This window comes from Tachyglossus aculeatus, chromosome 1 (assembly GCF_015852505.1).
Source record: "Tachyglossus aculeatus isolate mTacAcu1 chromosome 1, mTacAcu1.pri, whole genome shotgun sequence".
NCBI classification, from domain to species: domain Eukaryota; kingdom Metazoa; phylum Chordata; class Mammalia; order Monotremata; family Tachyglossidae; genus Tachyglossus; species Tachyglossus aculeatus.
Window position 1 is genome coordinate 1,542,349 of NC_052066.1, and position 16,451 is coordinate 1,558,799.

Here is a 16,451-nt window from a genome sequence, read left to right on the forward strand (position 1 = left end):
TTATTTTATTTGTGCATATCTATTCTATTTATTTTATTTTGTTAGTATGTTTGGTTTTGTTCTCTGTCTCCCCCTTTTAGACTGTGAGCCCACTGTTGGGTAGGGACCGTCTCTATATGTTGCCAATTTGTGCTTCCCAAGCGCTTAGTACAGTGCTCTGCACATAGTAAGCGCTCAATAAATACAATTGATTGATTCCTCTCCCCCTCGTCCCCCTCTCCATCCCCCCATCTTACCTCCTTTCCTTCCCCACAGCACCTGAATATATGTATATATGCTTGTACTTATTTATCGCTCTATTTATTTATTTATTTATTTATTCATTCATCCATTCATCCATTTATTTATTTATTTATTTATTTATTTATTTATTTATTTATTTTGCCTGTACCTATCTATTCTATTTATTTTATTTTGTTAGTATGTTTGGTTTTGTTCTCCGTCTCCCCCTTTTAGACTGTGAGCCCACTGTTGGGTAGGGACCGTCTCTATATGTTGCCAACTTGGACTTCCCAAGCGCTTAGTCCAGTGCTCTGCACACAGTAAGCGCTCAATAAATACGATTGATTGATTGATTGATTGATTCCGTCTCCCCCTGTAAACTGTAAGCTCACTTGGAGCAGGGAATGCGTCTGCTATATTGTTGTGTTGTCCTCTCTCAAGCGCGTAGTACAGTGCTGTGCACGCAGGAGGCACTCAGTAAATACGATAGATTGAGGGAACTGAGATACAGAAAGGTGAAGTGACTAGCCCAGGGTCACACAGCAGGCAAGTGGCGGAGGCAGGATTAGAACCCAGGTCCTCCGACTCCCGGCCTGGGCTCGATCCACTAGGCCGGGCTGCTTCCTAACTGTCGCTCTTTACCTGCCGTTGGTCCCTCGTCCAAATCCTCCCTCTGACTTGGAATTTCTTCCCCCTTCATGTCTGACAGACCACCGCTCTGGCCATCTCCAAAACCTTCCCGAAAATCACATCAATCAATTAATCAATCGTATTTATTGAGCGCTTACTGTGTGCAGAGCACTGTACTAAGCGCTCGGGAAGTACAAGTTGGCAACATATAAAGACAGTCCCTACCCGACAGTGGGCATTTATTTATTTATTTATTTATTTTATTTGTGCATATCTATTCTATTTATTTTATCTTGTTAGTATGTTTGGTTTGTTCTCTGTCTCCCCCTTTTAGACTGTGAGCCCACTGTTGGGTAGGGACTGTCTCTATATGTTGCCAATTTGTACTTCCCAAGCGCTTAGTCCAGTGCTCTGCACATAGTAAGCGCTCAATAAATACGATTGATGATGATGATGATGAGTGGGGTGGCTCAGTGGAAAAGAGCATGGGGTTTGGAGTCAGAGGTCATGGGTTCAAATCCCGGCTCCGCCAATTGTCAGCTGTGTGACTTTGGGCAAGTCGCTTAACTTCTCTGTGCCTCAGTTCCCTCGTCTGTAAAATGGGGGTTAAGACTGTGAGCCCCCCCGTGGGACAACCTGATCACCTTGTAACCTTCCCAGCGCTTAGAACAGTGCTTAGCACATAGTAAGCGCTTAATAAATGCCATTATTATTATTATTATTAGTGGGCTCACAGTCTAGAAGGAGATCACATCTCCTCCAAGAGGCCTTCCCTGATTAACACCTTATTTCCCCACCCTGTTCGCCTGGTCTTCTGCATCACCTATGCATTTGGGGCTGTAGTCCATAAGCACTTTGATAACCCCATCCCTAGTACTCAATTCATAGTACTTGTCTTCATTCATTCAATGGTATTTATTCATTCATTCAATCGTATTTATTGAGCGCTTACTGTGTGCAGAGCACTGTACTGAGCGCTTGGGAATGTCTGTCTCCCCCCTTCTAGACTGGAAGCCCGTTGTGGGCAGGGATTGCCTCTCTTTATTGCTGCATTGTACTTTCCAAGCGCTTCGTCCAGTGCTCCGCACAGTGCTCCGCTCAATAAATACGTTTGAATGAAGTCTTTTGCTGTGTAACCTTAATTTTTCGGTGCCTCAGTTACCTCAGTCAATCAATCAATCAATCGTATTTATTGAGCGCTTACTATGTGCAGAGCACTGGACTAAGCGCTTGGGAAGTACAAATTGCTTGAAGTACAAGCTGCTGTGGCTCAGTGGAAAGGGCCTGGGCTTTGGAGTCAGAGGTCATGGGTTCAAATCCCAGCTCTGCCAACTGTCGGCCGTGTGACTTTGGGCAAGTCACTTCACTTCTCTGGGCCTCAGTTCCCTCATCTGTAAAATGGGGATTAAAATTGCGAGCCCCGCGTGGGACGACCTGATCACCTTGTAACTTCCCCAGAGCTTAGAACAGTGCTTTGCACATAGTAAGCGCTTAACAAATGCCAACATTATTATTATTATTATTATTATTATTATTATTATTAAATTGGCAACATATCGAGACAGTCCGTACCCCACAGTGGGCTCACAGTCTAAAAGAAACAGTCCTATTACCTCCTGCTTGGACTGTGAGCCCCATGTGGGACAGGGACCGGATCCAACCTGATGATCTTGTATATATTTCAGCGCTTAGAACAGTGCTTGGCACATAGTAAGCGCCTAACAGGTACCCTGGTGTCCTTACACATTCCCATTTCCCCCCAGCTGTAATTTATATTAATTGAAGCAGCGTGGCTCAGTGGAAAGAGCCCGGGCTTTGGAGTCAGAGGTCATGGGTTCAAATCCCGACTCTGCCACATGTCAGCTGTGTGACTTTAGGCAAGTCACCTCACTTCTCTGGGCCTCAGTTCCCTCATCTGTAAAATGGGGATGAAGACTGTGAGCCCCACGTGGGACAACCTGATTACCTTGTATCCACCCCAGCGCTTAGTACAGTGCTCTGCACATAGGAAGCGCTCAATAAATACGATTGATTGATTATATTAGTGTTTGTCTCCCCCCTCTAGTCTGTCAGCTCCTCGCGGGCAGGGAACGTGTCTTCCCAGCTCTGCTGTAGCATCCTCTCCCAGGCGCTCAGTACAGTACTCCGGACACGGGAAGTTCCCAGGAAAGACCAGTGACGGGGTGGAGATGTGGCGGCCAGCCGCCGCCGTCAGGAGCAGCATGGCCTACTGGATAGAGCACAGGCCTGGGGCTCAGCAGGATCTGGATCATCATCATCAATCGTATTTATTGAGCGCTTACTAGGTGCAGAGCACTGTACTAAGCGCTTGGGAAGTACAGATTGGCAACACATAGAGACAGTCCCTACCCAACAGTGGGCTCACAGTCTAAAATCTAGATCCTTCTCCGCTTTCCCTGGAGTGCGTGCTCTTCTCTCCTTCTTCCCGTGTGTCCTTTCCTACCCGCAACCCCGTCTCTGTTTGGTTCCCCGCTGCCATTCCTGCCCCGGCAAGGGCACCCAGGGGTGAGTAGTCCGGGAGCCTTCCGGGCGGAGGCGGCGCGGGCCGTGTGCATGGTGCCCGTCTGCATGCCGGGGTTCTCGCCGGGCCCATTCATCATCATCATCATCATCGTCATCAATCGTATTTATTGAGCGCTTACTGCGCGCAGAGCACTGGACTAAGCGCTTGGGAAGTGCAAGTTGGCAACATATTGAGACGGTCCCTACCCAACAGCGTGCCCATTCCTACGGCTCCTCGGGGACTGGGCTCCAGCAGTCCTCCCGGTGGGCCGCGAGCGGTCCTCCGTCTGTGCCCCGTCAAGCGCCGTCATTATAAATAAGCCGTCAAGCGCTTAGTACAGTGCTCTGCACGTAGTAAGCGCTCAATAAATACGATTGATGATGATGCCCCGAACCCAACTGTCCACATGCCCTGGGCTGTGCTCACAGCGAGCCCTGAACAGTGCTCCAGGCTGAGCTCTGGTCTGGGCTCACATGATCTGGATTCTGATCCTCGTCCCGCCACTCGTCTGCTGTGCGACCTTGGGCAAGTCTCCTCCCTTCTCTGGGCCTCAGTGACCTCATCTGTGAAATGGGGACTAAGACTGTGAGCTCCAAGTGGGACAGGGACTGTGTCGAACCTGATTAGCTCGTATCTACCCCAGCGCTTACTACAGTGCCTGGCACACAGTAAGCACTTAATGAATATTATTATTGTTAGTAGTAGTAATAGGTACCGTAATTATTCTTTGGGCCTCAGTTCCCTCATCTGTAAAATGGGGATCAAGACCACGTGGGACAGGGACTCTGTCCAACCTGATTAGCTTGGATCTGAGAAGCAGCGTGGCTCAGTGGAAAGAGCCCGGGCTTTGGAGTCAGAGGTCAGGGGTTCAAATCCCGGCTCCGCCAACTGTCAGCTGTGTGACTTTGGGCAAGTCACTTAACTTCTCTGTGCCTCAGTGACCTCATCTGTAAAATGGGGATTAAGACTGTGAGCCCCCCGTGGGACAACCCGATCACCTTGTAACCTCCCCAGCGCTTAGAACAGTGCTTTGCACATAGTAAGCGCTTAATAAATGCCATTGTTATTATTATTATTATTAGTAGTAGTAGTAGTAGTAGTGATAGGTACAGTAATAATTCTTTGGGCCTCAGTTCCCTCATCTGTAAAATGGGGATCAAGACTAGGAGTCCCACGAGGGACAGGGACTGTGTCCAGCCTGATTAGCTTGGATCTGAGAAGCAGCGTGGCTCGGTGGAAAGAGCCCGGGCTTTGGAGTCAGAGGTCATGGGTTCAAATCCCGGCCCCGCCAATTGTCAGCTGTGTGACTTTGGGCAAGTCATTTCACTTTTCTGTCCCTCAGTTACCTCATCTGTAAAATGGGGATTAAAACTGAGTCCCCCTGGGGCAACCTGGTCACCTTGTAACCTCCCCGGGGCTTAGGACAGTGCTTGGCACATAGTAAGTGCTTAATAAATGCCCTCACTTTTAGACTGTGAGCCCACTGTTGGGTAGGGACCGTCTCTTATATGTTGCCAATTTGTACTTCCCAAGCGCTTAGTACAGTGCTCTGCGCATAGTAAGCGCTCAATAAATACGATTGATGACGATAGTAATAGATACCATAATTATTCTTTGGGCCTCAGTTCCCTCATCTGTAAAATGGGGACTAAGACTAGGAGTCCCACGTGGGACGGGGACTGTGTCCAACCTGATTAGCTTGGATCCGCCCCAGCACTTTAGAACAGTGCCTGGCACATAGTACGCGCTTAACAAATGATCATTATTGTTATTATTATTACTATTCTCCAGGTGGCATCTTCAAGATAGCCTCCTGGTCCGACCTGGTGAATGCCCACGCGGTGCCCGGCCCGGGCGTGGTCCGGGGGCTCCGCGAGGTGGGTCTCCCCCTGCAGCGGGGCTGTCTGCTGATCGCCGAGATGAGCTCCCGGGGGTCCCTGGCCTCGGGCGACTACACCACTGCCACTGTGAGTTGGGGGGGACCATAAGGGAGGCGGGGAGGGGCCCCAGGGCCTGGAGGCTGCCCTGAGGGGTGGGGGCCAAGGATTGGGGGTGTGTGTGATCCCTCTAGACTGTCAGCTCCTTGTGGGCAGGGAATGTGCTCATCCCGTCGTATTGATTGAGCGCTTAACGAATGCCGAGCGCTGTACTGAGCGCCTGGGGAGAGCGCAGTACGACAAAGAGACGCATTCCCCTCCCGCCACGAGCTTATCGTTAGTAAACGCTCACTAAACAGGATTGAACGTGAGTCTTTTAGACTGTGAGCCCACTGTTGGGCAGGGACCGTCTCTATATGTTGCCAGTTTGTACTGCCCAAGCGCTTAGTCCAGTGCTCTGCACGTAGTAAGCGCTCAATAGATACGATTGTTGATGATGATGATGATGAATGAGTGTCCGAATGACTGAATGAAGTGTCCGTTGTCGCCTGGAGAGGAGGAGCCGGGGTGGATCACCATCATCATCAGTGGAAAGAGCGCGGGCTTTGGAGTCAGAGGTCATGGGTTCGCATCCCGACTCCGCCACATGTCTGCTGTGTGACCTTGGGCAAGTCACTTAACTTCTCTGAGCTTCAGTTACCTCATCTGTAAAATGGGGGTTGACTGTGAGCCCCACATGGGACAACTTGATAACCTTGTAACCCCCCACCCCAGCGCTTAGAACTGTGCTCTGCACATAGTAAGCGCTTAACAAATGCCATTATTATTATCATTATTAGAAGGGGAGGACAGACAACAAAACATATTAACAAAATAAAATAAATAGAATAAATATGTACAAGTGAAAAAAAAATGGAGTAGTAAATATGTACAAACATATATATTCCTGTCCCCCATGGGGCTGTTTAAGGGGGAGGAAAAAAATGGGGGGTGTGGGATGATGATGATGATGGCATTTGTTAAGCGCTTACTATGTGCAAAGCACTGTTCCAAGCGCTGGGGGGGAATACAAGGTGAGGCCCAGAGAATAATAATAATCATAATGATGGCATTTATTAAGCGCTTAAGCCAGGAAGGGCGGGGGTCTCGGCCGTCGTCCCACCGCCGCGCCCCCCGTTCTCGTCACCGTCCCCAGGTGAAGATGGCCGAGGAGCACATGGACTTCGTCATCGGCTTCATCTCGGGGTCCCGCGTGAGCGACAAGCCAGAGCTTCTCCACCTGACTCCTGGGGTGCAGCTCCAGGCCGGAGGTGAGACCCTCCCCTCCCCTTCCCCTCCACCCTGCAAGCCCCAGGAGGACAATCCAGTGTGGCTCAGCGGCTAGAGCCGCGGGCCTGGGACCCCTCGGGACCTGGGTTCCAATCCTGGTTCCACCGCGTCCGCTGTGCGTGACCTCGAGCCAGGCGCTTCACTTCCCCGGGCCTCAGTGAGCCCACTGTTGGGTCGGGACCGTCTCTATATGTTGCCAGTTTGTACTTCTCAAGCGCTTAGTCCAGTGCTCTGCACATAGTAAGCGCTCAATAAATACGATTGATGAGGATGATTTGTAAAGTGGGAATTAAGAGTAAGAACCCCACGTGGGATGGGGATCTTGTCCAACTTGACTCGGATCGACCCCAGGACCTAGAACAGCGCTTGGCACGTAGTAAGCGCTTAAAAAGTGGCATTATTATTTATGATTATTAGCGTGGTGGTGGTTATTAATCGGACCCCGCACAGAGGTATGGTTTTGGCCGGGTCTGGGCTGGTGAGACGAAGTTGGGTCTGGGCCCCAGGAGGGGCTGAGGGGAGGGTGGGCACGGGTGGAGACCACGGGGGCACCGGGCCTTGGTTTCCTGAGGGCTGACGCCGGGGTGGGCTTCCCCGCAGGTGACGCCCTGGGCCAGCAGTACCTCAGCCCCCAGGAGGTGGTGGGCCGCCGCGGCTCGGACGTCATCATCGTGGGCAGGGGCATCCTGGCCGCCCCCGACCGCCGAGCGGCCGCGGAGACGTACCGCCGGCTGGCCTGGGAGGCCTATGAGGGCCGGCTGCGGGCCTGACCCTCCGCCTGTGAACGCCGCTTCCTCCCCCCGCCGAGCCTCGGCCAATAAACACATCCCCTCCCAGCCCGCCCCACTTGCCTCCCGTGACTCGACCGGCCCCCTCCCCGGGCTCAGCTGTCCCCTCGGCGCCGGGCGACGAGAGGAGTGGACCCAGTAGGTGGGCTGTCCGGCCCACGAAATCTCCCCGGGCTCAGCGGTCTCCTCAGCCCGGGGGTGGACGATGAGAGGAACGGGCCCACGGTGGAGCGCCAGGCCTAAAATCTCTTCTCGGGCACAGCTGGTACCCCAGACCCGAGAGGTGGGCCCAGCAGGGGTTGGGGATGGGGTGGAGCTGGGCCTCGTAGCCTCGCAGGGTGGGCCACCGGGATGCCAACCGGCCCACACCCCCTCCCCATGTTCAGCCGTCCCTTCCGAGTCCGGCGGCGGGTGATGAGAGGGGTGGGCCCGGTGGGGGTGGCCCGGGAGCCACAAGGTTTGGCTAGCCCGCCGGCCCGGAGCTGAGGCCGGAGGACCCAGGGACTGTCCGGCCTCGGCCTCGCCCGCTGCCAGCGCGCGACCGGACGGAGTTGGGGGGGCTGCGGGCACGACCAGCCCTGTGCCCTCCCCCAGCTGTGCACTCTGGGGCTTGGTTCTGCTGACTTTAATCTTAGCATTTCCCCCCAGACCAAGCCCGCCCTGCCCCGGGACGCCGGGCACCGTCCCGCCCTGAGAGGGGGGCGGGAACGTCTTGTCTCTGGGGGAAGGCTGCGGGATGGAGGGGGAGCGGCGACCGCGGCGAGGGCGGGCCTCCCGCACCAGTTCACGGGCGTCGAGGTGTCCACGAGACCTCCCGCGGGGCTGGCCATCGCCTCGCGTCCCCCCCCCAACCCGGGGACCGCTGCCAGGAGGCAGGGCGGGGGGCGGGAAGGGGAGCGACCGAAGCGAGCGCGTCCGGCGCCGGGCCGGGCCGTCAGTCCACCGTGCCGTTGTGGCTGCGGCTGAGCTTGCTGAAGGTCCATTCGACGCTGTGAGTAGACACGGGCTTGCGGTAAAGAGGGTTGGTGGCCTGGCGGGAGAGCAGGGCAGAGAGCCGGCGGTTTCAGGGCCTCGGTCTCCTCCGCCGCGGAGGAAAGGCCGGACCCCCGGACGCCCCCCGCCCCCGTGCCCCGCTCACCGTCTCGAAGCGAGCCCTGGCCCGCTCGCTCTGGAAGCGGGCGAATTCGCGGCGGTCGTGGATGGTGACCAGCATCTTCCAGAGGGCGAGCAGGGCCAGGCCCACCAGCAGGACGGAGCCCCCCACGGCCAGCAGGATGGTCAGCGTGCCGGGCGCCGAGCCGCAATCTGTACGGGACGGCGACGCCTGCTCACGCTCTCGCCCACCCGCGCCGTTTCCCCCGTGTCTGGCTCTCCCGGCCTCAAGAAAAACCGGTAGTGACGGTGGTACTTACCGAGCACTTAATTGCATGGCAAGCACTGTTCTAAACGCTGGGGTTGTTACAAATTAATCAGGTTGGGTGATGATGGCATTTGTTTAACGCTTACCACGTGCAAAGCACTGTTCTAAGAGCTGGGGAGGATACAAGGTGATCAGGTTGTCCCATGGTGGGGGGCTCACAGTCTTCATCCCCGTTTTACAGATGAGGGAACTGAGGCACAGGGAATAACGGTAATGGTTTTTGTTAAGCGCTTAGTATGTGCCGAGCACTGGGGTAGATACAAGGTCAATAGGTTGTCCCACGTGGGGCTCACGGTCTTCATCCCCATTTTACAGATGAGGGAACTGAGGCACAGGGAATAATAATAATAATGATAATGGTTTTTGTTAAGTGCTTACTATGTGCCGAGCACTGTTCTAAGCCCTGGGGTAGATACAAGGTTAATAGGTTGTCCCACGTGGGGCTCACAGTCTTCATCCCCGTTTTGCAGATGAGGGAACTGAGGCACAGGGAATAATGATAATGGTTTTTGTTAAGCGCCGAGCACTGTTCTAAGCCCTGGGGTAGATACAAGGTCAATAGGTTGTCCCACGTGGGGCTCACGGTCTTCATCCCCGTTTTGCAGATGAGGGAACTGAGGCACAGGGAATAATAATAATGATAATGGTTTTTGTTACGCGCTTACTATGTGCCGAGCACTGTTCTAAGCACTGGGGTAGATACAAGGTTAATAGGTTGTCCCACGTGGGGCTCACAGTCTTCATCCCCGTTTTACAGATGAGGGAACTGAGGCACAGGGAATAATGATAATGGTTTTTAAGCGCTTACTATGTGCCGAGCACTGTTCTAAGCCCTGGGGTAGATACAAGGTCAATAGGTTGTCCCACGTGGGGCTCACGGTCTTCATCCCCGTTTTACAGATGAGGGAACTGAGGCACAGGGAATAATGATAATGGTTTTTGTTAAGCGCTTACTATGTGCAAAGCACTGTTCTAAGCTCTGCGGAGGATACAAGGTTGTCCCACGGGGGGGGCTCACAGTCTTCATCCCCGTTTTACAGATGAGGGAACTGAGGCACAGGGAATAATAATAATAATGATAATGGTTTTTGTTAAAGCGCTTACTATGTGCCGAGCACTGTTCTAAGCGCTGGGGTAGATACAAGGTTAATAGGTTGTCCAACATGGGGCTCACAGTCTTCATCACCATTTTGCAGATGAGGGAACTGAGGCACAGGGAATAATAATAATGGTAATGGTTTTTGTTAAGCGCTTACTATGTGCCGAGCACTGTTCTAAGCGCTGGGGTAGATCGAAGGTTAATAGGTTGTCCCACGTGGGGCGCTCAGTCTTCACCCCCATTTTACAGATGAGGGAACTGAGGCACAGGGAATAATAATAATGATAATGGTTTTTGTTAAGCGCTTACTATGTGCCGAGCACTGTTCTAAGCACTGGGGTAGATACAAGGTTAATAGGTTGTCCCACGTGGGGCTCACAGTCTTCACCCCCATTTTACAGATGAGGGAACTGAGGCACAGGGAATAATAATGATAATGGTTTTTGTTAAGCGCTTACTATGTGCCGAGCACTGTTCTAAGCACTGGGGTAGATAAAAGGTTAATAGGTTGTCCCACGTGGGGCTCACAGTCTTCATCCCTGTTTTACAGATGAGGGAACTGAGGCACAGGGAATAATAATAATGGTAATGGTTTTTGTTAAGCGCTTACTATGTGCGGAGCACTGTTCTAAGCACTGGGGTAGATACAAGGTTAATAGGTTGTCCCACGTGGGGCTCACAGTCTTCATCCCCGTTTTGCAGATGAGGGAACTGAGGCACAGGGAATAATAATAATGATAATGGTTTTTGTTAAGCGCTCACTATGTGCCGAGCACTGTTCTAAGCACTGGGGTAGATGCTAGGTTAATAGGTTGTCCCACGTGGGGCTCACAGTCTTCATCCCCATTTTTCAGATGAGGGAACTGAGGCCCAGAGAAGTGAAGTGACTTGCCCAAGGTCACACAGCTGACAGGTGGCAGAGCCGGGATTTGAACCCATGACCTCTGGCTCCCAAACCTTGGCTCTTGCCACTGAACCACACTGCCTGCCCATTTTACATAGCAGACAAGTGGCGGAGCTGGGATTAGAACCCAAAATAATAACAATTGTGGTATTTGTTAAGCGCTCACTATGTTCCGGGCACTGTATTAAGCGCTGGAGAAGAATATATGCTTCTCAAATAATCAATGGTATCCATTCATTCATTCATTCAATCGTATTTATTGAGTGCTTATTACGTGCTTATTAGACTGTGAGCCCACTGTTGGGTAGGGACTGTCTCTATATGTTGCCAATTTGTACTTCCCAAGCGCTTAGTACAGTGCTCTGCACATAGTAAGCACTCAATAAATACGATTGATGATGATGATGATGTGCAGAGCACTGTTCTAAGCGCTTGGGGAACCAGAAGGATATGGATTCTAATTCTGACTCGGCTGTGTTTCTGCTGCGTGATCGTGGGCCGGTCACGTCACTTCTCTGGGCCTCAGTTCCCTCATCTGCAAAATGGGGAGGAAAACCGCGAGCCCCACACGGGACCGGGATGGTGTCCAACCTGATTAACTTGTGACCGCCCCAGCGTTTTAGAATAGCGCTTAACAAGTACCATAGTTATTAGTACAACACAACAGAATTAGCAGAGCCCTGCCCTAATCAGGGGAAATAATAGTAATATAAGTAATAATAATAGTAATAAAAATGATAATAACATTTGTTAAGCACTTATTCTTTGTCGCACGCTGTTCTAAGTACCGGACCGGATGCAAGTTAACCAGGTTGGACAGAGTTCCTGTCTCACATGAGGTTCGTGGTCTAAAGTAAAGGTGAAAGACCCCAAATTGGAAGTGGGGGGTGGTTAGCGCTTAGTACAGTGCTCTGCACACAGGAAGCGCTCAATAAATACGATTGATGGTGATGATGATGATGCACACAGTAAGCGCTCAATAAATACGATTGATGGTGATGATGATGATGCACACAGTAAGCGCTCAATAAATACGATTGAGTGAACGGGGGGTGTGGTGTGCAGAGTAGTAAGCGCTCAATAAATACAATTGATTGATTGATTGCAGAGTGGATAGTAATAATAATTGTAGTATTTGTGAATGAACGGGAGGGTGTGGTGTGCAGAGTAGATAGTAATAATAATTGTAGTATTTGTTAATCAATCAATCGTATTTGTTGAGCGCTTACTGTGTGCAGAGCACTGTACTAAGCGCTTGGGAAGTCCAAGTTGGCGACATATAGAGACGGTCCCTACCCAACAGTGGGCTCACAGTCTAAAAGCGCTTACTGTGCGCCAGGCACTGTGATAATGATGATGGTAATTATGTTATTTGTTAAGCGCTTCCTATGTGCCAGGCACTGTACTAAGCGCTGGTGTGGCGACAAACTAATCGGGTTGGACACAGTCCCGTGTCCTTTGTGGGGCTCACGGTCTCGATCTCCATTTTACGAATGAGGGAATAGGCCCAGAGGAGTGAAGTGACTAGCCCAAGGTCACGCAGCAGACAAGAGGCGGAGTGAGGATTAGAACCCATGACCTTCCGACTCCCAGACATGGACTCGAGCCACCCCGCCAGGCTGCACAGGCCCGGTAGTGGTGCCCACTGAGGACAGTGTACTGAACTAGGTGTTGGGGGAGACAGGGAAAAAATGACTCCTTCCCCGTCCATATGGAGAACCCAAAATATTTAAAACTCGAGAGTTTGATTTACAAAGTCAATAATCATCGTGGTATTTGTGTATTTGAGGAGCAGCATGGCCTAGGAGGACCTGAGTTCTAATCCCGGCTCTGGCATGTAACCGCCGTGTGATGGGCACGTCAGTGTGGCTCAGTGGAAAAAGCCCGGGCTTTGGAGTCAGAGGTCATGGGTTCGAATCCCGGCTCTGCCAATTGTCAGCTGGGTGACTTTGGGCAAGTCACTTAGCTTCTCTGGGCCTCAGTTACCTCATCTGCAAAATGGGGGTTAAAACTGTGAGCGCCCCCCCCACCCCGTGGGATTCATTCATTCACTCCATCGTATTTATTGAGCGCTTACTATGTGCAAAGCACTGTTCTAAGCGCTGGGGGGGATACAAGGGGATCAGGTTGTCCCACGTGGGGCTCACAGTCTTAATCCCCATTTTACAGATGAGGGAACTGAGGCTCAGAGAAGTGAAGTGACTTGCCCAAAGTCACACAGCTGACAATTGGCAGAGCCGGGATTCGAACCCATGACCTCTGACTCCAAAGCCCGGGCTCTTCCCACTGTGCCACGCCACCGTGGGATGACCTGATCACCTTGTAAACTCCCCAGCGCTTAGAACAGCGCTTTGCACATAGTAAGCGCTTAACAAATCAATCAATCGTATTTATTGAGCGCTTACTATGTGCAGAGCACTGTACTAAGCGCTTGGGAAGTACAAATTGGCATCTCATAGAGACAGTCCCTACCCAACAGTGGGCTCACAGTCTAAAAACAAATACCATTATTATTATTATTATTATTATTATGTCACTTCACTTTTCTGGGCCTCAGTTCCCTCATCTGTAAAGCAATGATGGCATTTATTAAGCGCTTACTATGCGCAAACACTGTTCTAAGCGCTGGGGAGGCTACAGAGTGATCACGTTATCCCACAGAGGTCTCACAGTCAATCCCCATTTTACAGATGAGGGAACTGAGGCCCAGAGAAGTGAAGTGACTTGCCCAAAGTCACACAGCTGTGACAATTGGCGGAGCTGGGATTTGAACTCATGACCACTGAGTCCAAAGTCCATGCTCTTTCCATTAAGCCATGCTGCTTCTCTGTAAAATGGGGATTAAGACTGTGACTCTCACGTGGGCCAGGGACTGGGTCCAACCCGATTATTTTGTTAAATGCTGGGGGGCTTCAAGGTGATCAGGTTGTCCCACGGGGGGCTCACAGTCTTAATCCCCATTTTACAGATGAGGGAACTGAGGCTCAGAGGAGTTAAGTTGGAGAAGCAGCGTGGCTCAGTGGAAAGAGCCCGGGCTTTGGAGTCAGAGGTCATGGGTTCAAATCCCAGCTCCGCCACTTGTCAGCTGGGTGACTTTGGGCAAGTCACTTCACTTCTCTGGGCCTTTTAGACTGTGAGCCCACTGTTGGGTAGGGACCGTCTCTATACGTTGCCAACTTGGACTTCCCAAGCACTTAGTACAGTGCTCTGCACACAGTAAGCGCTCAATAAATACGATTGATGATGAGTTACCTATCTGGAAAATGAGGATGAAGACTGGGAGCCCCCCGTGGGCCAACCTGATCACCTTGTAGCCTCCCCAGCGCTTAGAACAGTGCTTGGCACATAGTAAGTGCTTAATAAATGCCATCATTATTATTATTATTATTATTATTGTATCTGTGAGCCCACTGTTAGGGACTGTCTCTATACGTTGCCAACTTGTACTTCCCAAGCGCTTAGTCCAGTGCTCTGCACACAGTAAGCGCTCAATAAATACGATTGATGATGAGTTCCCTCATCTGGAAAATGAGGATGAAGACTGGGAGCCCCCCGTGGGACAACCTGATCACCTTGTAACCTCCCCAGCGCTTAGAACAGTGCTTTTGCACATAGTAAGTGCTTAATAAATGCCATCATTATTATTATTATTGTATCTGTGAGCCCACTGTTAGGTAGGGACTGTCTCTATACATTGCCAACTTGGACTTCCCAAGTGCTTAGTACAGTGCTCTGCACACAGTAAGCGCTCAATAAATACGACTGATGATGAGTTACCTTATCTGGAAAATGAGGATGAAGACTGTGAGCCCCCCGTGGGACAACCTGATCACCTTGTAACCTCCCCAGCGCTTAGAACAGTGCTTTGCACATAGTAAGTGCTTAATAAATGCCATCATTATTATTATTATTGTATCTGTGAGCCCACTGTTAGGTAGGGACTGTCTCTATGTGTTGCCAACTTGTACTTCCCAAGCGCTTAGTACAGTGCTCTGCACACAGAAGCGCTCAATAAATACGATTGATGATGAGTTCCCTTATCTGGAAAATGAGGATGAAGACTGGGAGCCCCCCGTGGGACAACCTGATCACCTTGTAACCTCCTCAGTGCTTAGAACAGTGCTTTGCATCATCATCATCATCATCATCAATCGTATTTATTGAGTGCTTACTAGGTGCAGAGCACTGGACTAAGCGCTTGGGAAGTACAAATTGGCACTATTTGCACTTAGTAAGTGCTTAATAAATGCCATTATTATTATTATTATTACTGTATCTACCCCAGCGCTTAGTACAGTGCCTGGTACATAGTAAGCACTTAACAATTGTTAAAAAAAAAAAAGCACACACTGTATTGAGCGCTGGAGTGGATGGGGGTCAGGCACCATCGCTATCCCCGATTGGGCTCGCCGTCTAACTAAGAGGGATGACAGGTATTGGACCCCCATTTTTTAAATTTATTTTATTTTGTTAGTATGTTTGGTTTTGTCTCCCCCTTTTAGACTGTGAGCCCACCGTTGGGTCGGGACCGTCTCTATATGTTGCCAACTTGTACCTCCCAAGCGCTTAGTACAGTGCTCTGCACACAGTAAGCGCTCAATAAATACGATTGATGATGATGATTTTACAGCCGAGGGGACGGAGGCAAGAGAGCCGAAAAGGGTGTGAATAAGTCCATCAGAGGCTGGGGCTCCATGCCGGCCGATGAATCAGGGAAGCCTTCCTGGAGGCAGTCCCTGTCCCACATGGGGTGTACAGTCTTATCCCCTGTTTACAGATAATAATAATACTTATTGTATTTGTTAAGCACTTACTATGTGCCAGGCACTGTACTAAGCGCCGGGCCGGATACACGAAAATCGGGTTGGGCGCAGTCCCCGGTCCACGTGGGCCTCGCCGTCTCAATCCCCATCTTCCAGATGAGGGGACTGAGGCCCGGTGAAGTGACTTGCCCAAGGCCGCAGAGCAGACAAGTGCTGCAGCGTGGCTCGGTGGAAGGAGCCCGGGCTTTGGAGTCAGAGGTCATGGGTTCAAATCCCGGCTCTGCCAGTTGCCAGCTGTGTGACTTTGGGCAAGTCACTTCACTTCTCTGGGCCTCAGTGACCGCATCTGTAAAATGGGGGTTAAGACCGTGAGCCCACCGGGGGACAACCTGATCACCTTGTAACCACCCCAGCGCTTAAAGAGCCCGGGCTTTGGATTCAGAGGTCATGGGTTCAAATCCCGGCTCCGCCAATTGCCAGCTGTGTGACTTTGGGCAAGTCACTTCACTTCTCTGGGCCTCAGTTCCCTCATCTGTAAAATGGGGGTTAAGACTGTGAGCCCCCCGGGGGACAACCTGATCACCTTGTATCTCCCCAGCGCTTAGAACAGTGCTTTGCACATAGTAAGAGCTTAATAAATGCCATCATCATCATTATTATTATTATTATTAAGTAGTGGAGCCAGGACTAGAACCCAGGTCCGTCCGACTCCCAGGCTGGTGCTCTAGCCACTAAGCCAAGAGAGCTGAGCTGGGTGTGAAAAGGTTCATACATTCATTCAATCATTTATTAATAATAATTCAATTGTATTTCATTCAGTCGTATTTATTGAGCGCTTACTGTGTGCAGAGCGCTGTACTAAGCGCTTGGGAAGTCCAAGTTGGCAACATATAGA

The 16,451-nt window shown here is 51.1% G+C and overlaps 2 protein-coding genes across 2 annotated transcripts in view; one reads left to right on the forward strand and one right to left on the reverse strand.

The window, feature by feature from the left end:
• UMPS (uridine monophosphate synthetase) overlaps positions 1-7,419 on the forward strand; it is a 31,956-nt gene extending 24,537 nt beyond the window's left edge. The window contains exons 4-6 of the mRNA XM_038742609.1: positions 5,168-5,343; positions 6,449-6,563; positions 7,183-7,419. Of these exons, the coding sequence (XP_038598537.1) occupies positions 5,168-5,343; positions 6,449-6,563; positions 7,183-7,352 (461 nt within the window). The 3' untranslated portion in view covers positions 7,353-7,419. The remainder of the gene's footprint in view (positions 1-5,167; positions 5,344-6,448; positions 6,564-7,182) is intronic.
• Positions 7,420-7,954: 535 nt separating this feature from the next.
• The window catches only part of ITGB5 (integrin subunit beta 5), a 102,725-nt gene continuing 94,228 nt past the window's right edge, over positions 7,955-16,451 (reverse strand). Inside the window, exons 14-15 of the mRNA XM_038742544.1 lie at positions 8,509-8,675; positions 7,955-8,400 (exon numbers count right to left, since the gene is read on the reverse strand). Coding sequence (XP_038598472.1) covers positions 8,305-8,400; positions 8,509-8,675 — 263 coding nt within the window. The 3' untranslated portion in view covers positions 7,955-8,304. The remainder of the gene's footprint in view (positions 8,401-8,508; positions 8,676-16,451) is intronic.